At 42.8% G+C, this 24,418-nt stretch overlaps 1 protein-coding gene across 3 annotated transcripts in view; it reads left to right on the forward strand.

The window, feature by feature from the left end:
* The window catches only part of LOC125253180 (metabotropic glutamate receptor 7), a 259,076-nt gene extending 237,158 nt beyond the window's left edge, over positions 1 to 21,918 (forward strand). For 2 of the 3 annotated variants that reach the window (XM_048167007.1, XM_048167024.1), the window contains 2 exons: positions 4,409 to 4,655; positions 20,415 to 21,918. In XM_048167007.1, the coding sequence (XP_048022964.1) occupies positions 4,409 to 4,655; positions 20,415 to 20,464 (297 nt within the window). In that variant the 3' untranslated portion in view covers positions 20,465 to 21,918. Of the gene's footprint in view, positions 1 to 4,408; positions 4,656 to 14,149; positions 14,172 to 20,414 lie in introns of all 3 variants that reach the window. The other variant, XM_048167016.1, reaches the window with a different exon arrangement.
* Positions 21,919 to 24,418: the final 2,500 nt, after the last annotated feature.

Here is a 24,418-nt window from a genome sequence, read left to right on the forward strand (position 1 = left end):
GCTGAGGTCTCTATTCACCCAAGCTCCTGTTACATAATGACATCAGGTTTTGGCCCTCTGTGAGGCCGCCTTGGTAAACTGTCTATGATTGGACCCTCAGGTCTCAGGCCTTATTTTTATTCAGAGATGCTGATGCTGACTTTGAGTCAGGCAGGATTGAGCATGTCTTTTTAGCTCCCCTGATGTCCTCAAGGGTTGAACCAGATCACCCTAGTATAGTGACAAGGCGAAGGAACTCACTTTTCTCTTTGACAGCCCCGTGTTTGACATGAGTGAGGAATTGGTCTCTGGCATCTGAGCCTTCTTTTTGCTTATCTTAGTCATTTAGGCAATTATTCCCTCAGCATGTCGGAGTGGGTATTTGTTCCCCATAGTGTCTTCAGACACAGTGAGAGTTCCCCTTCTCAGGGAACCATGCATAACCTGAGACATTTTCATTCTTGTTATGTTCTGAATACTGTTAAATTGAACATATTTGTTGTGGAGTAAGGGGAACTAAAATACATGTTTATAGTTATTAACAGTTGTTATAACATTTTAATAACATGTTTATACATGTTTATATATATATATATATATATATATATATATATATATATATATATATATATATATACACACACTAACTGACAGGCTGACATATAATATATATAGACCACTGACAGTAACACTGATTATCTTTTCGTCACGGCACCTGTTAGAGGGTGTGATATATTAGGCAGCAAGTGAACATTTTGTCCTCAAAGTTGATGTGTTAGAAGCAGGAAAAAAGGGCAAACGTAAGGATTTGACCGAGTTTGACAAGGGCCCAATTGTGATGGCTAGACGACTTGGGCAAAGCATCTCCAAAGCTCTTGTGGGGTGTTCCTGGTCTGCAGTGGTCAGTATCTATCAAAAGAAGTCCAGGGAAGGAACAGTGGTGAACTAGCGACAGGGTCCTGGGCGGTCAAGGATCATTGATGCATGTGGGGAGCGAAGGCTGGCTCGTGTGGTCTCATCCAACAGACAAGCTACTGTAGCTCAAATTGCTCAAGAAGTTAGTACTGGTTCTGATAGAGGGTGTCAGAATACACAGTGCATCACAGTTTGTTGCATATGGGGCTGCGTAGCTGCAGACCAGTCAGGGTGCCCATGTTGACCCCTGTCCACCACCGAAAATGCCAACAGTGGGCACGTGAGCATCAGAACTGGACCACGGAGCAATGGAAGAAGGTGGCCTGGTCTGCATGTGCATCGCTTACCTAGGGAACACATGGCACCAGGATGAACTATGGGAAGAAGGCAAGCCAGCAGAGGCAGTGTGATGCTTTGGGCAATGTTTTGCTGGGAAACCTTGGGTCCTGCCATCCATGTGGATGTTACTTTGACATGTACTACCTACCTAAGTATTGTTGCAGACCATGTACACCCTTTATTTGGAAACAGTATTCCCTGGTGGCTGTGGCCTCTTTCAGCAGAATAATGTGCCCTGCCACAAAGCAAAAATGGTTCAGGATTGGTTTGAGGAGCACAACAACAAGTTTAGGGTGTTGACTTGGCCTCCAAATTCCCCAGATCTCAATCTAATCGAGCATCTGTGGGATGTGCTGAACAAACAACAAAAAGTCAGATCCATGGAGGCCCCATCTCGCAACTTACACGACTTAAAGGATCTGCTGCTAACATCTTGGTGCCAGATACAACAGCACACCTTCAGGGGTTTAGTGGAGTCCATGCCTTGATGGTTCAGGGATGTTTTGGCAGCAAAAGGGCGACTAACACAATATAAGAACTTGTCTATGTCTCTCTCTCTCTCTCTCTCTCTCTCTCAATGCAATTTTGACCTGGTGCAAATCATAGGTGTGACTTATTTTTAGAAAAAAATATAGCATAATATTTTAAAAATATGTAATTACATTTATATAAATGTATTTTTTAAAAATACCTTAGCAAGTTTGGCAGTGGACTACATTAAATGTGCATTTGGGCCTCGAAGAAAGCCATTTTGATTCCATTTGGGTTGTTTTAAAAGTGACAGAAGCTTGAATGAATGCAATAGAAATGTAGCTTTTATTGCTCATTGCTTTGACACGTCACACCTGGTTTGGACACAGTGTAGGATGTGAATATGGTTTCTGTTAAGTCAAGCATACTGGATTCTCTCATCTATTCCAGGGTCAGCATCACACATCTCACCGATGAATGAAAAGCTGAAGAATTAGGTGTCATTCTCTGTCACAGAAAGGCTCATGTATCAGTTCACTGCATTTGCACTTTGGATTGGCAAATTAATTTGACACCCCTAGAGGTTTTCACACTTTTTCCTTCAGAATTTTTTAAGGTTGTGTGATTTGAGAGCCCACGGGAATTTAGTTCGGGCTGTGCTCGCATAACATGCTAAAAATAGAAAAGGTACAAGTCAAATATGGGCCATGAAGGTCTGATCAGAGTCTACAAACATTTTCTGTGGTTTTTCCAGTGATACAATGTTGTGGTATGATCATTTTCAGATAAACCAACTCCTAAATGCAGTGTCAAATAAATGCTGTACTGTGCTTGAAGTTGATTAAAGGGTGTTTCTTAAGCTTTGAGCACTTTTATGGCCCAAGGGTGGATTTTGCATTCTTTCATTTGTTATATGAAGTCACATTAACTTTCTTTGGATCTTTTTCATATTGGCTTTATTATTTTTTATCTACATTTAAATATTTATTTTACTACTTGTCTTTTTATAACTTTCAATCTTGAAATAAAAGTATTAATTATTGTATAAATCTAAACAATGAGTGAAATTAACAAACTATGTTTTTTGTTGTTCATTTAATTTTTTAACACTATCCTTTTATTAACAGATTTTTTTGCATGATTTGTTTATTGAAAGTTAATGTGTCCTTTGTCTAGCTGTAATTGTCAAATTATGCAAAAAGTGTCAAATTTATTTATTTATTTATTTATTTATTCACTCACTCATTTCATTCATTCAAGTTTTTTCAAATGTTAATGTATGTCATTTCCAGTCAAGCTGTAATTTTGTCAAATTAGTACAAAAAGTGTAAAAAATATCATTTATTTGTGTATATTTAGATTACAAAAATGCTAGAATTAAGCAAGAAAATGGAGTAATTTTATTTAAAATACAGTCAAACCAAAAATTATTCAGACATTTTTTTTTTAAATATTTTAGATATGTTTTTACTAGTGGGTGCAGGACACTATAGTTCATTTATGTAAGTGAGGATAGCAAAATAAAGTAAACTGTGACATATTATGCCCACAAATTCTTCATACAGTGGACTACCAGTAAAACTGATAAAAAAATTGAAACCAAAAATTATTCAGACACTTCTGACCTGACCTGAAGTGTTATCTGACATAATTAAGATTTTTTATTTTTTTTTATCTGACACAGTTTATCTCAGAGATCTTGTCATATTGTATTACCATTTTTTTAAATAGTGAATAAACTGTATTAATTAATGAAATGTCCAAGGTGTCTGAATAAATTTTGGTTTGACTGTATATATTAAAATTGTCAAATGTCATTCTACCTTTATCATTTCCATCACGGAATGCTGACAAATACATATTTAGAGCTATTGTGTCCACAGACAAAAGAGAACCCACAGTAGAAACACCTCAGAAGGTGTCTTCCTGTCTAAGGAGGTGGTTTTTGGCCTGAATAAGCTACAAAGTGGACCACTTTTTCCAAAATAGGTTTTACAACTTGAGTTGTTTTATTAGCCAGTTGATATGTTTGTAGTAGAAATTTTGGGCCTCATTTATGAAACATGAGCAGAACAAATTTCAATGACAATTAATGATTTTCACAATTCATTCATGAATGGGTCCCGTTGTCTTCATTGAAACGCACCCGTGACCTTAACAGGCTTTGAACTCGCAGTACATTAAAGATTAAACACACTGAGGATATTGGTAATTACATACTTGCCAGAGTGCCGTTAACAGCCACATGAAATGAATCTTTGCCGTAGTACTAATGTGATATGGCCGCGACATGAAAGCCTTCATTACAATACTTTGACAAGGTCCTTTTTTCATACAAGAAAAAGTACATTTGTGTAAGAGCTGTACTCTCAGGCAATGACAGCGACTCGAGTTTTTAAGGATGATTATCATCCATTTAGCTTTGAATTCTCCCACCAGGACGTCAACATTGAGTGCGTTTCGAATGATCTGACCTCTTTGGATTTTACTTTATTCTTCATTTTATCATCTTGAATCCCATACTATAATTCACAGAAATACCTAATGGAGTAAATAATTCATGAACTACCAACTTTATACTTTTATAGCTCTTTTTTAAAGATCTTTATGAAGCCGTTTTTCATTCGTTATGCCTCTTTGGAGAATTCCCTTGCTTTTATTTGCCAAAATTAAGTTTTCGTCCTTTTTGTTCTTCTTTCCAAAGCTCTACATTCAGACCACCACACTGACCATCTCCATGAATCTGAGTGCGTCAGTGGCTCTGGGAATGCTCTACATGCCCAAGGTCTACGTCATCATCTTCCACCCAGAGCTCAATGTGCAGAAGCGGAAGCGAAGCTTCAAGGCCGTGGTGACGGCGGCCACTATGTCCTCACGTCTATCGCACAAACCCAGCGACCGACCAAACGGCGAGGCCAAAACCGAACTGTGTGAAAATGTGGATCCCAACAGTAAGTAACAAAACTTTTTATTTGCTGTGAGCGGCAATCATTGGGGAAGTTGATAATGTACATTTGCTCATGATGAATTCAAATGCCTTTATACTAAATCTGGTGAACTCTGAAAGATTGATGCAATTTAGCATTAAAAACATAAAAATAATGTGAGAATTTTGCAATTTGTTTGTTTGTTTTTTTTCCCCCTGAGATTTTGGATCGCATGAGCAGATTTAAGTTATCAAAACTAAATAATGTGATTTTTTCACATTATTATGCATGTTTTCTGGCTTTTTCCACCTATCATGGCACTGTTTTATAAGTGATGACCAATTTAATTTTATCTTTTTTGAATGTAATTTATTAAATATTTGAATGTTAAATTGGCAGTTATATATATATATATATATATATATTTTATATATTAAAAAGGTAGCAGATCCTCATCAATGATGAATCAATGCAGAAAAAATACTGTTCATTTATAAATTATTTAATACTTTTTTTGTTTTATCATTTTTGTATGAAATTAATTATATTAAAATTTTACATGGGTGGAAGAGCATCATCAAAAAAAAACAATACTAATCATTTGTAATAACATCTCGGTTACAAAGGTAACCCTCGTTCCCTGAAGGAGGGAACGGAGACGTACGTCGGACAGACCGACGAATAGGAATCTCTCTAGAGAGGCCAGTCTGCTTCGAGTGTAAATAAAACGAGCCAGTGCACATTGGCATGCAATCATATCAGGTATATAATGAGCAGCAGGTGCGTTGCATCTTCAGGTTTTCGCTGAGGAGCCGAACAGGTTAGGCGGCAGCATCAGCAGGGTCCAGTGACTGTGGCAACGGGATGTACATCTCTGTTCCCTCCTTTAGGGAACGAGCGTTACCTTTGTGACCGAGATGTTCCCATTCAGTCGGTCATGTTCAGCATACGTCGGACAGACTGACGAATAGGAATCCCTACCAAAGGGGCTGCCCCCTTCCAGCTCTCTGTGCAAGCCTCCTGTACCCCCTTGCCTATGGACGGTGGGACAGGACTAACATAGAGAGTGTCAATCACTGCTGTTCCCCAAAAAACCCATTCAGTGAGACTATTGGATAACACTGGGAAAGCATAACCTTTCACTGCATTCCTTTCACTGGAAAGGAATGCTGCGGAAGCCACATCCTTCCCCGAAGGAGTTATGTGGAGAAGTACATATGAACTAATCCTGTAGGGCTGTACTACATATGGAAGTACTGGGGTGACTCCAACCCGATGAGAGGTGGGTTCTCCCAGAGGGAAAGACACTGGCTTCGTTTAGGAGCAACCATGGAACTACACATATGGGATCCCTGTAGGGTCACACATATGGTACCCAGCCTAAATCACGTTCTCAAGGATACAACTGGAGTACAGGCCTGGCACCAGATGCTCTGCCACGTCGGCTGCCGAAGGAAGATCGGAGGATTCAACAGGGTCTGCTTTGTAGGGACTCTCTGGAGTAATAAGCGCATGTAAGCGCAGCAAGCTGACACTAAGCCGAGGCCTTTCCGTGCCTCTGACCTGAGGTGAGAACACGGGAGGAGACTGGCTCGACACGAAGGCTATAGAATCTAGCGAATGTGTTAGGTGTCGCCCAGCCCGCAGCTCTACAAATATCTGTCAGCAAGGCACCACGAGCAAGCACCCAGGAGGATACAGCACCTCTCATAGAGTGAGCATGCAACCTAAGCGGGCAGTGCACGCCTTGTGCTTGGTAAGCCAAGACAATGGCGTCCACTATCAGTGGGCCATCCTCTGCTTGGAGACAGCCTTTCCCTTCTGCTGGCCTCCGTAACAGACAAAGAGCTGGTCTGAGGTCCTGAGGCTTTGAGTTCTGTCTATGTACAGTCGCAAAGTGCGAACTGGACAGAGCAAAGCCAGGGCTGGGTCTGCCTCCTCCGGGGGCAGCGCTTGCAGTCTCACTACCTGGTCCCTGAAGGGAGTGGTAGCAACCTTGGGCACATAGCCAGGCCGGGGTCTCAGTACCACATGGCCGTCGCCCGGCCCAAACTCTAGGCACAATTTGTTCACCGAAAAATGCCTGCAAATGCCTGCAGATGGGAGCGTCAAGAAAGCGTTTTTAGCTTGACGACCTCTCGCGCCTCCGCAAAGTAAGCCAGGGGGCGCTTCTGGACCACTGAGGTGGACATCGTCTGATGTCCACAAGCGCAGCTCAACCCCGGCTCAGAACAAGCGCAGCTCAACCCCGGCTCAGAACTACCTTCATGCATAAAGAGTGCCTCGGCCTCACATGCTGCGTGGGTGTGGTCTGCACACAGCCACCCCACCCAAGAGGGTAGTGAGAGAGGAAAAACTTTATGCAGATTTTGGCACTTTTGCCGTTCCATATTAATGGCACCAATATAGCTCCATACTGCCAAGTTTTCCATGTACATCCGGAACAACTGGGAAAGCATGTCTGTAAACTCTGAATCTGAGTCAGCATAAGCACACACCATTACAGTGGGCAGCATCACCCTCATTTCCAGAGCATAACAGCCCTCTCTCCGATGCTGCAATCGACATCTGACCCTCAGATGAGTGAAATGCTAGGTTCCCCTATGAGAAGGACCAGCAATCCAATCCAGAAGCTGCACAGCTTGCAATGCACTACAGAGGGAGGGGCCCTAGGGGGTTGGTTCCCCGAAGGAAACCCTCAAGTCACCCAAGTTGTTTCCCCAAAGTAGACCTCTTCTGGTGCACCAGAGAGGGTGCTACAATGGAGATTAGGCAAGGAGACTATGCATCGCGAGACAACCCCGCACTGCAGCCCGACAGCACACGATACACAGAGGAGCAAGAGGTTTGCTCTCGCTGATCTCCACGGTCTCCCAGAGTGTCGTGCAGACCCGCGGCTGTGCTTTTACACACAAGCGGCAGCTGGCCAACAACAGAGGGGACTCAAGCTTCCCGGAGAAAGAAGAGTTGCAACCGGCGTGTTGATGTGATCATGTTCTCGTACGAAAACATGAACCACCCACGACCATTGTTTCAGCACGCGCCCAGACATGTGAAACAATGATAGTGGCCGTCAGTGAGGACAGGAAACGACCGCATCCAGAAACACTCAAATAGAATGTCATCTTTAAAAAGACGCAAGCTCTACTTAACAGGGATTGTGTGCAGCCTGTTGTGTGCTCTCTCTCTTTGAAGGCACTCACTCTTACCAGCCATAAAAACGGCTTTCAGCGCTCAAAGCGCACCGTACCGGCCGTGAGAACAGCCTTCTGACACTGTCAAAACAGCTATTTGCTCAATAATGGCAAACGAAACAATAAACAGAAAATAAAAAGAGGACTGTAGCACAGTTAAGTTCGTAGTGGGGGAAGGAAGAGGACAGGGTCGACGAACAACTGCTGACTGAGACTTTATTGACTTTCAAAAAGGTTCAACAGAAAGAAAATAAACAATCCACAAAGGGCTTCACTCCAGGTTCGGTATACACCATCCACAAAGGGCTTCACTCCAGGTTCGGTATACACCATCCACAAAGGGCTTCACTCCAGGTAACTCAACACGGCTCAGTCAGCAGTACACGTACTCTCACACACTCCTGCTTCTCACAGCATTTTATCCTGTCTCCGCGCCAATCACTGGAATGAGAAACAGGTGTTCGTGATTTGTATTCAACCCACTCACTTACCAAGTGTCTCCCGCTATTCTCTCCGGTTGCAGACCTCGCTGAACCACGCCCCCCTCGCCACATACCCCCACCGCCCGACTCAGGCCGGGGAGCCATCCGGCCTGCAGCCCCCCCCCCCCCCCATTTCTGGAGAGGAAATCGGCCACAGCCATCCGAACACCCGGCCTGTAGACCACCTTGAACTTAAAAGGCTGTAGAGCCAGATACCAACGAGTGATCCGCGCGTTGGTATCCTTCATGCGGTGGAGCCACTGCAGGGGAGCGTGGTCCGAACAGAGAGTGAATTCCCGCCCCAGGAGATAATAGCGGAGGGTGAGGACGGCCCACCTGATAGCCAAACACTCTTTTTCTACGGTACTGTACTTAGCTTCTCTCTTAGAGAGCTTACGGCTAATGTACAGTACCGGCCGCTCCTCACCCTCTATCTCCTGGGACAGGACAGCACCCAGCCCTCTGTCCGACGCGTCAGTCTGCAACAGAAAAGGGAGAGAAAAGTCAGGAGAGTGAAGCAATGGCCCGCCACATAGAGCAGCCTTCACCTGGGTGAAGGCCTGCTGGCACAGCTCCGTCCACTGGACCGTATCTGGAGCATCCTTTTTAGTTAGATCAGTCAACGAGCTGGTGGGGGCCGAATAATTAGGTACAAACCTTCTATAATATCCCGCCAGCCCGAGGCACTGTCTAACCTCCTTTTTGGTCTTGGGGCGCGAACAGGTCGCAATCGCTGCTGTCTTGTCAATTTGGGGACGCACCTGCCCATGCCCCAAGTGGAAGCCCAGATACCTTACCTCCACGCGCCCAATTGCACACTTCTTCGGGTTGGCCGTGAGCCCAGCCCCTCTCAGCGATCTCAGGACGGCTCTCACATGCTGCATATGCCGCTGCCAATCGTTACTATAGATAATAATATCATCTAGATAGGAAGCCGCATATGCAGCATGGGGCCGGAGAATCTTATCCATGAGCCGCTGAAAGGTAGCCGGTGCCCCGAACAGCCCGAACGGAAGCGTAACAAATTGGTGTAATCCGAATAGCGTCGTAAAAGCTGTCTTTTCTTTGGATAAAGGCGACAAGGGGATCTGCCAGTACCCTTTCGTTAAGTCCAGTGTCGAATAAAATCGAGCCGCACCTAGCCGGTCAAGCAATTCGTCCACCTGTGGCATTGGATACGCGTCGAATTTCGACACTGCATTCACCCTGCGATAGTCCACGCAGAAACAAACCGAGCCGTCGGTCTTGGGGACCAAAACTATCGGGCTCGCCCAGTTACTGCTGGACTCTTCTATTACCCCCATTTTCAGCATTGCCTCTAATTCGTCCTGAACTACCTTTTTTTTGTGTTCAGGTAACCTATACGGCCGGCTGCGAATAACCACGCCCGGCTCCGTCTCGACGTGGTGCTGAATGAGGTTGGTACGTCCCGGCAGGGGAGAGAACACGTCTGCAAATTCTGTTTGCAATTTAGATAAATCAGTGAGCTGGGAGGGCGAGAGGTGATCTTCTCCCGGGATCAGAGCGAGGGATTGAGTTTTTATATTCGCCTCTGGCCCGAGATCATCCTCCCCGCTAATCACCGTCGCCAGCATCACTGATTCAGCCTCATTCCATTTTTTCAGGAGGTTGAGGTGATAAATTTGACGTGCCCCCCTCCTGTCGGACCGTACCACCTCATAATCGAGCTCGCCCACTTGCCGTGTGACCTCAAAGGGTCCTTGCCACTTTGCAAGTAATTTCGAATTTGAAGTAGGGAGTAATACAAGCACTTTCTCTCCCGGTGTAAATTTACGTAAATTAGACCGTCTGTCATACAGCTGGCTCTGCCTGTGCTGGGCTTGTAACAAATTCTCCATTGATAGCCGCCCCAAAGTGTGGAGGCTTGCGGGACTTCTCGCACTGCGAATAACAGAGGTTCTAACCACTTATCCCAATTTTTGGCGTCCTCTTGAACGAACTTACGAATCATGGATTTAAGCGTGCGATTAAAACGTTCGACCAGCCCGTCTGTTTGTGGGTGAAAGACGCTGCTACGAACCGATTTAATGCCCAATAATTCGTACAGTTCGCGTAACGTGCGTGACATAAACGCCGTGCCTTGATCAGTGAGGATTTCTTTTGGAATCCCCACCCGGGAGATTAAACGAAACAGTGCATCCGCAACACTCTTAGCGGAAATGTTGCGGAGAGCCACTGCTTCAGGATATCGCGTTGCATAATCAACAATGACTAATGCAAAGCGATGTCCTCTTGCTGACCGTTCTAATGGCCCGATGAGGTCCATACCAATTCTTTTGAAGGGGACCTCCATTAATGGGAGTGGGCGCAATGGCGCTTTTGGGGTGGCCGGTGGGTTTACCAACTGGCATTCACGACAAGACGCGCACCACCTGCGTACATTCTCGTGAATGCCCGGCCAGAAAAACCGGGTCATGAGACGATTTAGTGTCGCCGCCTGTCCCAAATGCCCCGCCATCGGATTAGAATGAGCCGCGTGGAAAAGCATTTCCCTGCGGCTCTTTGGCACTAACAACTGGGTTGTATCTTCTTTTGTTTGAGTGTCTTGGGTCACTCGATACAACCTATCTTTTATAAACGCGAAATATGGATAAACAAGCGGACGTCCAGGCTGGAGAGGCTGACCATCAATTACGCAGACCCTTTCAAATGCATGTTTTAGCGTCTCATCGTGAGACTGCTCCAGGGGAAAATCATCGCGTTCCAGGAGAATTAGTCTTCTGGCTTCACTCAGTTCCCCTGCAGCAGAGCTCTCCGGTCTCTGATCAGTCTCTCCTACCTGCACTCGCGCCTGTTTACCCCACGTTCCTTTCCCCCAAGAGGCATCCGAGCATAAACATCCCAATAATTGTTTGAACGCAGGCCAATCCGTTCCCAAAATTACCGGATGCCGGAGGTGCGGGTTAACTGCCACCTCAACACTATGCTTTTGTCCCCTAAATTGAATGATGACGGGCATTACAGGATATCTCACCACATCCCCGTGCACGCACCGAACCCCAACCATGCGGCCTGTATCCAATGCCCCATATGAAATCAGGCTTTGATGAACAGAGGTTTGGTTGCAGCCCGAGTCCACCAAAGCCTGATAGGTACCCCCCTTGATACTCACAGGTATTTGGTACCCGCCAGCTTGACCAGGGGAGGCCTGTGGATCGTCGGGGACCCGGATCATTGTCCTGACCTCCATAACCGGACATTTATCCACGAAATGATCCGGATCCCCACACCGCCAACAGGCCGGCCCAGACCTGCCCGCCGCTCCAGTGGTAGAGAGTGGCGCGGAGAAAGGAGAGAAGCAGGAGTGGGGTCCGTCCCGGCAGCAGGGAGTCCCGCCCCCCTGTCCCGTTCCGCCCCGCCCTCGGGGCGGAACACGAGGCGGGCCGGGCGGACGAGACCTAGGAAGAGGGACAGGTCTAGAGAGAGAGGGGGACAAAAGAGAGGGAGAGAGAGAGGCAGCTGGAAGGGGCTCGCCGGCCCCTTGGCACGCCACCATGTGGTCCTCCGCCAATTGGATGGCTGAGTCCAGCGACGTGGGGCGGTGGCACTGGACCCACTCGGCAGTTTTTTTCGGGAGCCAAATGATGAACTGCTCCAGCACCACGCGATCGATGACCAGGTCCACGTCGCTTCCCTCAGCCAGCAACCATTTGCGGCATGAGTCCCGGAGCTGTTGGGCCATCATAAAGGGCCGGCCGGACTCACCCAGGTCGAGGGAGCGGAAGCGCTGTCGATGCTGCTCTGGGGTCCGACCGACCCGCTGGATGATGGCCCGCCGTAGGTCGTCATAGACCAGGAGGTTCTGGACTGGGAGCTGCTGTGCCGCCACCTGCGCTTCTCCTGAGAGGAGCGGGACCAGCCTCATAGACCACTGGTCCCGCGGCCATTTACACGCTTCGGCGGATCTTTCGAAGAGCTCAAGGAAAACTTCGGGGTCGTCCAGTGGGCCCATCTTGTTTAGGGGCAGGTGGACAGGCACAGCTGGCTGCTCGGTGGGCTCCCGGGGAACCTCCCGGTCAATCCAGCTCCGGAACGCCTCGCGGTCCTCCTGCTGGGTCTGTAAGATGGCTTGGAAACACCGCTCCTGATCGCTTCGTAGCTCCAGCAGGGCCTGTTGTTGTTCGCAGTGCAGGACCGCGAGGGACGCGATGATGTCCGCAAATGGGGTGGAGGACGATGCTTGCATGGCGACATGCTCCCGTCTTCCTTCCCGGGTTTCGGCACCAGTGTAGCACAGTTAAGTTCGTAGTGGGGGAAGGAAGAGGACAGGGTTGACTAACAACTGCTGACTGAGACTTTATTGACTTTCAAAAAGGTTCAACAGAAAGACTGTGCAGCGCACAACAACGAAAATAAACAATCCACAAAGGGCTTCACTCCAGGTTCGGTATACACCATCCACAAAGGGCTTCACTCCAGGTTCGGTATACACCATCCACAAAGGGCTTCACTCCAGGTAACTCAACACGGCTCAGTCAGCAGTACCCCTCTCTCTCACACACTCCTGCTTCTCACGGCGTTTTATCCTGTCTCCGCGCCAATCACTGGAATGAGAAACAGGTGTTCGTGATTTGTATTCAACCCACTCACTTACCAAGCGTCTCCCGCTATTCTCTCCGGTTGCAGACCTCGCTGAACCACGCCCCCCTTGCCACAAGGACTTCAACCCCGCTGCTGTGCTGTTCACCCGCACTCGAAAAAAAAAAAGAGAAGTTCAACCAGAAAGCTTGACTCGTCTTCTAGCAGACACTTGCTTGCAAAAAACAGGAACAAACACCGTTCGGCTCCGAAACGAAAAGCTGAAGATGCAATGCAGGCTTTTATTCACATATAAACATGGATCAGCAAACATGAACTGAAACTCAACACAATGACATGAGGATGAGTAATTGATGATTTTTTTTTTTTTTGGGTTGAACTAACCTCTTTTATTATGAATTTATATGAACCCTTTTAATTTTAATTTATTATGTAGTTAACTTATTCCATGTATCAATAGATTTGCTGTGCAGGTGTGATCCTTATGTGAAGATCTAATAAATTAGTACTTATCTTAGTTATTATATTAAAATCACTTACAAATGTGTAACCATTATCCCCAAGCTTGACTCTTAAAGTTGCTTTCCTTTATCTGCCTGGAGTAATGGCGAGCTCGTGTCCCAGGGTGCAGTGCTTGCAAGATTCATTGCAGAATGTCACCATGAGCTGAAATTCTGTTGCTTTGGCCTGTTGATGTTGCAGCATGAGCTCGTGTCAGATATAATGGAATGAAGTCGTCTGCTGAGAATGACCACATTTCCCCTAATGAACACAAGATGGTGGGCCGCACACCGCCGAGAGAGAGTAATAGCACAGGACTTGTTTGAGCCCAGAGGATTAGCATGTCGTCACTGTCAAAGGAAAGCCAAGAAATGAAATTTCAGATGAAGAAACATACTTTTGGTGTTGTTGTTTTGGCTTTGACTGGGAAAGATTGCAGGTATTTGCAATCTTTCAGCTGCTTTTGGGATTCTCAAATAGCTACAGCACATAAAGAAAAAATTAATTACTGCCGTCAAGGGTTTTTTTTCTGACAGTGGCAATGCTTTCCCCACATTATTAGATATGCCATTCGTAGTTGGGACAAATGGCATCCAAAATCACAGTTCTCCCTTTCATCTTAGCACTTATATCTATGCTAAAACACACCCACCTTCTAACCCAGCTTGAAATTAAACTGCCATTTTAAATTTCATGGCTGTTTGGACCAATCAGAACATCTGCTTTGCTTCTATTGGACCAATCAGAAACAGCTCACCAAGTACTGTTTTTTTCCCAACAGGCTAATTCTCAAAATGTATCAGGTAAGACCAAATTAATCTTCTACCTTTGGTTATGACCTTGCTCACTTTTCGAACGCTGGAGGAAAGAACGAGGTGGAAATACTAATCTGCCTTTTGTGGCCATTAATCACAAGTTTCACAACTTGATGACAATCTCACAGTGTCACTTGATAGAACTAGAGAATGAAAACCATCTTCATTGTACCATGTAGCGTTAAATATCAACAGTTAATTTAATTCAAAATTGAGTATCAATATGCCCTACTCAATTTGAAGGGTAGTGTTGCAGTCAAGACCACCTAAGCTGAGATCAAGACAAGACCAAGACCAGTGTGTGTTGAGACCAAGACTTTGAGGGGTTGAGACCAAGATAAGGCCAAGAACAGTGTGTGTTGAGACCAAGACAAGACCAAGACCAGTGTGTGTTGAGACCAAGACAAGACCAAGACCAAATTACCAGTCTTGAATACTACAACACTACTGAAGGGTGTCAAGACATCATATTTGCATGTTTGGTACACCTTAAAGTCAGCAGAAAATGGAAGTTGCAATAATCTTTTCTTCCCTATTGTGACATATATCTGAGTGAAACAGGTTCTTGAACAAGAAAAAAAAAAAGTAGAGCCCCTACTTTTTAAATTCCACCCCTGCAAGCTTACATTCATCTGCCTCCACTTTTGCGTGCCATGCCCACATCTCAACATCTAATAAACATAGAATACATAGATATCAAGCCATTGCCTTTTTTTTTTTTTTTTGATAATCCCTTGCAGTCAGATCTATGTCACAAAAAAAAATATGTCTCGCTACTACAGTTTAATCGTGACTTAAATCGAAAGAAAAAAAAAATATTGATGTTGCTCAGATGTTGTTCATTCATAGCTCAGGAGACTTAATAGAGTTCTCATAGACATTCAACCTTAGCTGTCTCATAGCCTTCTAGGAAAAACAATTAAGATTTTGAGTGGAGATATTATTTGCAAAACCAGACGAGTTTGTCTCATCTACATGCAGCAAGCATTTTACATATTTAATGTTTCCAAGAAGAGTGTCTAAGCAAAACATGAACATAGTTATGAAACGGTGAACTCAACTGACAGTGGTAATCAGATGACACGTGGAAGATCCCAAGCTTCAAACGCAAGTCCCACTGCTCAATTCCCCATGCACCACCATGATGGCATGGCAGACTCTATCGCAGGTCCCAAAAGAGCCGTGAACCATCTGTGTCGGCCTTCCCTGTGCACTCACTGTTCTTTCTCTCTCCCTCTTCCTCTTCCTCTATATAACACACTCTGACTCTCTAAATTATTTTTATGGATATGTATGTATATAAATGTCCTGAACCCTGAAATATCTGACACCCAGGGGAATAGACCCTAAAACTATTGAGCCGAGATGGCAATGCCAAGAGCGGAATGCCGTAGTCATCGCCCTCATTCCCAACCATTTTGGTGGCACATGCAAATTCGAGCCTATTTGATATGCGAGTTTCATCACTGAGACTGAACAGCACTGCAAGGATGCAGCACAAGTTTTGACATCAAATAAAACGGCTGGATTTTATGCAACTGTTAACAGTTTACATCAAAACCAATGTAAAGATTTGCTCTGACAATAGTGATAATTCATATACTATTTATTCATTTTCACGTCAACGCAAAACCAAAAACACACCTGACGCGACGTTTGTGAGCTTTCAACAACACATTCAATATCTTAATGATCCTTACCCTTGCAAAGAGAGAAAGAGAGAGAGAGACAGAGAGAGCAGTATTACCGATGTTAATGGCCCATATTATAATCTCATCCTAATAAAATAATATAAATGAACACTATAAAATTTTTCTTCCACTGTAAAGATCAGCCTGTGCAAAAAGCTCAGACACCTAAATTCTACTCTGATATCTGCAGTGAGTTCCCTTTTTCAGTAGCATTCACAGTAATTTGTAGCGATAAAGTGACCAGAATTTGTTAGTTTTCGTGTAAACCCATTATGTTTGTTAAAAAACACTCTTTCACAAAATTTGCATTAAACAACATAATTTTCATGGAATCTTTTGTAAATGTAATTGTTGCATTACTCAATAGAACTGTCATGTTTTTGTTCATATAACCATTCTTAAGAAATTGTTGCATCTTGTTCGCATTTTAAAAATAATTTTTACCTAATTGTTGCGTTATTTGACATAATTGTGACATTATCATGTTTAAATTCATATGTTCATAATTATTGCATTCTGCAATGTAAGGCTGCGTTCACACTGCGAGCCTTAATGCTCAATTCAATTTTTGCTCAGATCTGATTTTAGCTGTTCATATTGAGCACGTTTACATGTAAACTGACAATACAAGTAAACCGCTTTTACATGACTTTATTACTAAATTGGGTTATTTCCCTCTAGTGACGTCAAAAAAAAAATCATTTGCGTATCTGACCTCGAGTATTCCATATGTTATGTCAGTTGTGATGTTAAATAAAGCTTAAACTTACAGCTCATATATAGTAGTCAACATTTGAAGTGGATCAAAACTTTTCATCAGAGTTGTCCTAAAACCTTCTTCTTAGGACAACTTAGGTCTTAGGACAACTTTGATTAACTTTTTTGATCCACTTCACATGTTGACTACTGTATTATTCTTTCATGCAGTTGCAAATGCAGCGTTTTGACAGAACCACTTCTACTTCTGCTGCACGAGAGATGAGACACAAACAGGGTTGCCAGGTTTTTACCAAAAAATCCACTCAATTGCTTCTCAAAACTAGTCCAAAACTAGCCCAATCGCGTTCCGTAGGATATCCCGGTAAAAATCGCATTCCAGGGGTTACATATCGCATTAGTTTGGTCGCTTCAACCCACGGAGTTGCAAAACCACCCGCGGCAACAGTGCAAAAGTAACCCAATTCTGCGGGAAAATCGCGGACTTGACAACACACACACAGCGCGCGGAGGGTATTAAAGTGTTAGTTCACCGAAAAAAGAAAATTGTCATTTATTACTCACCCTAATGTCGTTCTACACCCGTAAGACCTTTGTTCATCTTCGGAACACAGATTAATATATTTTTGATGAAATCCGATGGCTCAGTAAGGCCTGCATTGGCAGCAATGTCACTGAACCTCTCAAGATCCAGAAAGGTACTAAAGACATATTTAAAACAGTTCATGTGAGTACAGTGGTTCTACATTAATGTTATGAAGCGACAAGAATACTTGTTGTGTGCCATAAAAACAAAATAACGACTTTTCAACAATATCTAGTGATGGCCGATTTCAAAACACTGCTTTGAAACTTTACGAATATTTTGTTTCAAATCAGTGGTTCGGATCGCATAATGAAGCCTCGTTTACTGAAATGATGTGACTTTGATGCTTTGAACCACTGTTTCGAAACGAAAGATTCGTAAAGCTTTGAAGCAGTGTTTTGAAATTGCCCATCAATATATTTTTGAAAAGTCGTTATTATTTTTCTTTTTAGTGCACAAAAAGTATTCTCGTTGCTTCATAATATTAAGGTTGAACCACTCTACTCACATGAACTGTTTTAAATATGTCTTTAGTACCTGTCTGGATCTTGAGAGGTTCAATGACATTGCTGGCAATAGAGGCCCCACTGAGCCATTGAATTTCATCAAAAATATCTTGATTTGTGTTCTGAAGATAAACAAAGGTCAAAGGACGACATGAGGGTGAGTAATAAATGACATAATTTTCATTTTTGGGTGAACTAACCCTTTAACGTAAGTGATTATGCATTTATTTATAGTCTGAACTGCCACAGAAGCCAGCAAAATTATGAGGCCTCATGTTTTGCTTATATTATAGAGCTGTCTCTGTAATACTTACGAGTTCTGACACATCACTGCCCTCCTACTGACTACCTTTCACAACTGTCTTGATAACGTTGGGTATGTAAAATCTTTAAATAGACTCCCATGAGCGCAGAATCGTGACAAATGTTCATCTTGAGTGACATAAACATCACATTAATTCCGATATGACTGTTCACACTGCGGCCACATTACAAAACATCTGACCTGTAACGAATTTTGCACCACATATGGAAGTGGCACAAATTGGAATTGAAAAGATCGGATTCCATGTGGTTTGTACTGTTCACACCGTCATGGGAAAAACAGATATGAGTCACATGTGGGCACAAAAATATCTGATTTGGGTCACAGTTGCCTGCAGTGTGAATGTAGCCTAATTGTCATTCTGCGGTTTCTAAAACCATTCTCACGCAGTTGTCGCATTATGGGATGTAATTGCAGCGCTATTGTTGACAAAACCATCTGTACATAATTTTTGCATTGTGATGTTATGTTTAAAACCATTCTTACATAATTATTGCATTGTATGCAACATAATTGTAACATCATTTGTAACCAGTAAATTTTCAGGGCTCACAACCGCATTCTTGGAACATCCGTCCTGTGTGAACGGAACCGCACTGGACAACTAGATGTCTGTCACGTCATACAGTGCGAGAAAGATGTCTTCTAAGGTGTTTTGTGGTTTCGGTAACTTACAGCGATGGAGATATGAGCTGTGCGTCATATTAAGGTGTTAGATCCAGTCACTGTTCTCCACCGGAGCGGCTCCCGTCAGTTTTGTGTTTCTTTTCCAAATTCAAATGCCGTGTTGCGAGATGTTGCAAAGGATGTGACACGTGAGTGCAACAGTTAAAGACTCCGGCTAGCATGTGTTTACATGCTGCTGTTGGTTAATGAAGTTTTGATTGATGAACTCGCGGCTCAAATGGACTCTGTCATGTCAAAAATGATAAGACTTTTCAGTTTTATGGACGTCGCCATCTTTAATATTACGTTGGTCACTGTCTTTATGGTTACTTTAGAGCTGCTGTGCAGCCAAAATTATATACCAGTTATCACTGTAAAGCTGCTTTGACACAATTTGCATTGTAAAAAGCGCTATATAAATAAAGGTGACTTGACTTGACTTACTAGTAAGAGAATACAGGCTTGACTCTCGTTGCACGTTCATACAGACAGTGTTCCAGACGCTACTGTAAGTTGCTGTGTGAACAGGACATTTCGAGAATCACACCTGTAAGTAAATGCGGTTGTCAATCCCAAAAACTGACAGTGTGAATGTGGCCTAATTGTCATGCTGTCGTTCGTGAAACCACTGTTACACAGTTGTCGCCTTATGCAACTTAATTGTAACGCTATCATTCGTACAACCATTTGTACGTAATTTCTTCATTATGTGAATTCTTTTAAATACCATTCTTAGACAAGCATTACATCAAGTTATCATTTGTAAAGTCACTGTTACTTAGTTGTCACATTATCCAATGTTATTATGCAACAGTTAACGTCACCCTTATCTGAGTTCCTATTATGTGTATTATAATATATTTATATATGTATTTGCAAATTGAGGGCACTTTCGTCATTCCACATTCATCAAGGCCACATTTCTGAATAGATGGCTCTCAGAGTGACATTTAACTCAAATACTAAAGGTGCTACTGACACTTAAAGGCCACAATGATCTCTCTACTTGGTAACCTTTACTTTTAAATATTTAGAAGTTCATTTACATGCAAAAGAGCACAAAAAGCATCTGTGGATAAGCGCTGTAATTTGAGACTGGAGTCATTTAGTTACTTAGTCTCAGCAAACACATCAGTGGCAGCTTGTGAAGGTCACGCTGTTATGACTGTAGACATTCGAGGCCTTCTTACATAAGACTTATGCGATATTCATATGCTTTTTACTTTTGAGTTGCTCTTTCATCACATAATGAACAGTTATTTAGATTTATGTGTGTTTAACTTGCTCAAACTGTGGGGTAGAAATTTATCAGATCCCCTTACTGTAACTATTAAAGTATTAAGTACCGTGTGTAACTCGATAGCAACGCCCTAGAAAATACCCAGAACACCCTGGCAACCCCCTAGTAACCATCCAGAACACATTAGCAATCTCTCAGAACACCCAATAGCCTAGCAACCTCTCAAACCACTTTAGGAACCACCCAGAACAACCTAGCAACTACCCAAAACACCAAAGAATCCACTCAACATTCTAGCAACTACCCAGAAATACCTCTGCAACCATCTAGCATCTTGTCTTTAAGAGTCAGTTTCTGAACGTTTTTCTGTTCAATACCAAAAAATAAAAAAAATGAAATTTCCTAAAAATTGTCCCCGTCAGGCCTCCTGACAAGAATCAACGAATTCCTTTCAAGAAATAACAAATGAAAAGCAATCTTTCATCTTTCTCTCCTCTCAGGTCCGGCCGCTAAGAAGAAATACGTGAGTTACAATGACCTTGTGATCTGAGGGCCTCCATCACAGGAGGAAGGTGATCGATGGCAGTTCCTGGTTTCTCTCTGCTCTTTGGCACAAAAGTAAAGCAAGAAAAAGGCTTTCGGTGTACCTCTGTTTCCATCCTTCTTTTGTCCGAGGGCCAGGACAGTGATTGGGCCCTCAGCTAAACCAACGATTGAGGATCTCAGTTAATTTTTGACACCTTTTAAGAAAAATAAAAAGGCAAAACCACCCCCCACCCCCCCACCCGAAAAAAAAATAAATAAAATGAAATAAAAAAATAAATATAAAAAATTAATTGACATCTGCAAAAAACACAGTAGCAGGAATCAATGGATTTGTCAATGGTACAACCGGAGGAAATACATTTTGTTGTTGGTTTTTCTTTTCTGATGGAGGAAACTGATGGGGTGTAACAGTGGCACAACACGACTGATCGCCTGTCAGTCAACGATTGAGGTTGCACTTGCCGTGATGGACCTTCGACAAGGCATTTGTTCTGATAATCCATCACAGACTTTATTCAGGGCGCTGATGAATCGACATGGCTTTGGAATGCTGGGCCGAGAGGTCCTCCTCATCTTTAAATGTACTTCCAAACTGCAAGTTTTTGGGATTTTCCGTGCAAATATGTGTGGATCTTTCAGCATTTTCCGTTTCCTTTGCTGTTAGGATTTTTACGTTTCAGTTTTTTCTTTCGTTTTCCTTGCCTTTCTGGATGCACATTGTATTAAAGCCATATTCTTCTCTATGAGATCTCATTCCTGGAATATTTTCTGTTTTACTCTCTTTATTTTGAGGAGTACCATTCGTTTCCCCCCTTTAACATGATAAATGTGACCGTATGCCTCACATTTTTTGACATTCTCACCATGTTTGTAAGGGTTTGTAGACCATCGACTGTGTTGTTAGTGACTTTGAGAGATGTTGCATTGGTTTTACAGTAACTAAACCCCGGTGACCGATGGTGTTTCAGAATTCTTTTTTAAAGAAAGTGTTCACGTAGCAGTTGTCAATGCATGCTTGATATGTTTGATGTTGAAGTAAATGAAAATCTCACCACAGTTCTCTCACACTGGCCTGTTTACAGATAATTTTAAAAGCCTTTATTGATTTCTCTCTTTCTTCCTTCAGTACTATCTCATGAATTTCTCAGACATTCACTCACTCAAGGCAGAATATGGCTTTAATTTGTCTTGGAATTTTTAACTGCCCCAGAACTTATGGAGAAATTGTGCAAAAGATATGAATATATATTTAAAAAAATATATGAAAAAAAAATAAATAAATAAAAAGCATGTATGTTTTATACTGTTTGTACTAAGTATTCATGTTGCCCTTGCTGCTTATGTGCTGATATTGTGGAAGACTTTTATGTTTGGCCACTCATGCAACTATACTGTGGTGTTGTCCAAGAATGTACCAACATGAAATAAAACCATTTGGTTATTTTTTATTATTTTTATTATTATTGTTAGTCTTGAATTTGCTTGCTTGCATTTTGTTTAAGCTTGTTTGTTTAGACAAATAAGTAAACCAATTTTTTAGGTTGATTTATTTGCTCATAGTCACTCAGTTCCAAATACAGGTTATTTTAAAACACCTTATGAATAATCACACTGAAGTCACGGGCACATATTAGCTATATTTCCATTCAAAGTTGCAAACTGAACTTATGTGCAAAATTGGAATATCGCATAAAACATCAGCGTTTCCATTCCAGGTGTTCAAAATAACAAATGGCCACTTCCTGGGAAATTGGCACAAAATATCTGTAATAAAAATGGAAGTTGCTGCAATCAGGGACGCCACTGTGACTCTTTTATATTACATCACAAATAACTTCTCAGTGTGTTAACGTCTCAGAGTGTGCAGACGAAATAATTAAATGCGGTCATGTAATCTTGCATTTGGATACTGGTGTTTGGGAACACAGTTGTGCGAGATGCTTCTGGGAGGACATAACCCCAAATCATACCAATGATGACAGACTACACATCCTTGTTCAAACAGCTGGTTGTTGTCATGTAAAAAAAAAAAAAAAAAATGAAAAATCATAATCAGAACTTTTGCACGTTACAACCTATGCAATACCACTGCAAACCAAAGTGACTCATTTCTGAGAAAAATAACATAAAATTAAAGCTGCAAGCAGCGATGAAAGGGCCCTCGCACCCGGGCTAACTGCCACCCGTTGGCATCAGGAAAACAGTGAACAGTGGGTGACATGGATGTGAGCGAGTAAATACAGGAGAAATATAGCCAAGTCATTTCAAAGTGCCACACTTCCTGCTGCCAACAGGTGGCGCTTTGACCGTAACCGAATATTGCCATGTAGATGTCCTCAGGCCAGGACTATTATCAAACATGTGAAGTTTGGAGCAGATCAGACATTGTATGCCTGAGTTACTAGAACTTCCTGTTTCTTGGCTTTAATCGCATACATTAGCACTTAGCCAAGTGCTTCATGATTTAACATATTTCTAGTATGTTTGGTACATCATGGCATATTAAAATGTTTTTCTGAGAGTGAACTAAAGTGTAAAGGATACCATTTCCTGTTGCCAGCAGGTGGCGCTATGACTAACTGAATATTGACATATAGATGTCTTTAGGCCAGGACTCTTATCACACATATGAAGTTTGGAGCAGATCGGACATTGCATGCTTGAGTTATGACAGCTTTCTCTTTAATGGCGAAACATCAGAATTTGTCAGGCTACCACGGACACGCCCTTCAACGAAAACTCAAGATCTTTGCAATTAAATGTCGCTAAGGCTAAGATCAGACTGACCACATATGATGTTGTTATTATTAAATGTCTATGAGGAGTTAATCACAGTGTAAAACATGTCATTTCCTGTTGCTGGCAGGTGGCGCTATGACTGCAACTGAACATTGGCATACAGATATCTTCAGGTCAGGACTCTAATAAAACTTGTAAAGTTTGAGGCAGATCCAACATCGTATGCCTGAGTTACAACAACTTTCTGTTTCATGGCGAAACATCGAACTTTGGCAGGCCGCAACGGCCACACCCTTCAGCAAAAACTCTAGATCTTTGCAATTTAACGTCATAAAGGCCTTTAGATTAGACTGACCAAATATGATGTTGATCTGATTAAAGCTCTAGGAGGAGTTCATTAAAGTACAACGTCTGGAAATGGCAAAAACTGCACACATTTTGCAAAGAAAATTCAAAATATCTGACTTCCTGTTGGTTTTCAGATTTCACTCCAAGAGACTTTTTTGTAGGTATTGGGCTGTTAGATGTGTGTACCAAATGTCATACCTGTACATAAAACGTAGTGTCAGGGGCACTTCGTTGAAATTTTTTAGGTGGCGCTCTCGAGCCATTTTGCCACACTTAATTCTGAAACCCATATCAGACGTAAATTTTCACCACTTCTGACGCATCTGCAAAGTTTCATGAGTTTTCGAGTATGTTTCGGCCCTCAAAAAAGTGATTCACCTTACATGGCGAAACATCAGACTTTGTCGGTCACCACGGACACGCCCTTCAACGAAAACTCAAGATCTTTGCGATTTAACATCTCAAAGGCCTTTAGATTAGACTGACCAAATAGACATTGATCTGATTAAATCTCTAGGAGGAGTTAATCACAGTGTAAAACATGTCATTTCCTGTTGCCTACAGGTGGCGCTATGACTGTAACTGAATATTGCCATATAGATATCTTCAGGCCAGGACTCTAATAAAACATGTGAAGTTTGGGGCAGATCAGACATTGTATGCCCGAGTTACAACAACTTCCTGTTTCATGGCGAAACATCGAACTTTGCCAGGCCGCCACGGACACGCCCTTCAGCGAAAACTCTAGATCTTCGCAATTTAACGTCTCGAAAGCCTTTAGATTAGACTGACCAAATATAATGTTGATCTGATTAAAGCTCTAGGAGGAGTTCGTTAAAATACAACGTGGAAATGGCAAAAACTGCCAAAA

This window comes from Megalobrama amblycephala, linkage group LG2, assembly GCF_018812025.1.
Source record: "Megalobrama amblycephala isolate DHTTF-2021 linkage group LG2, ASM1881202v1, whole genome shotgun sequence".
In the NCBI taxonomy this organism is placed as follows: domain Eukaryota; kingdom Metazoa; phylum Chordata; class Actinopteri; order Cypriniformes; family Xenocyprididae; genus Megalobrama; species Megalobrama amblycephala.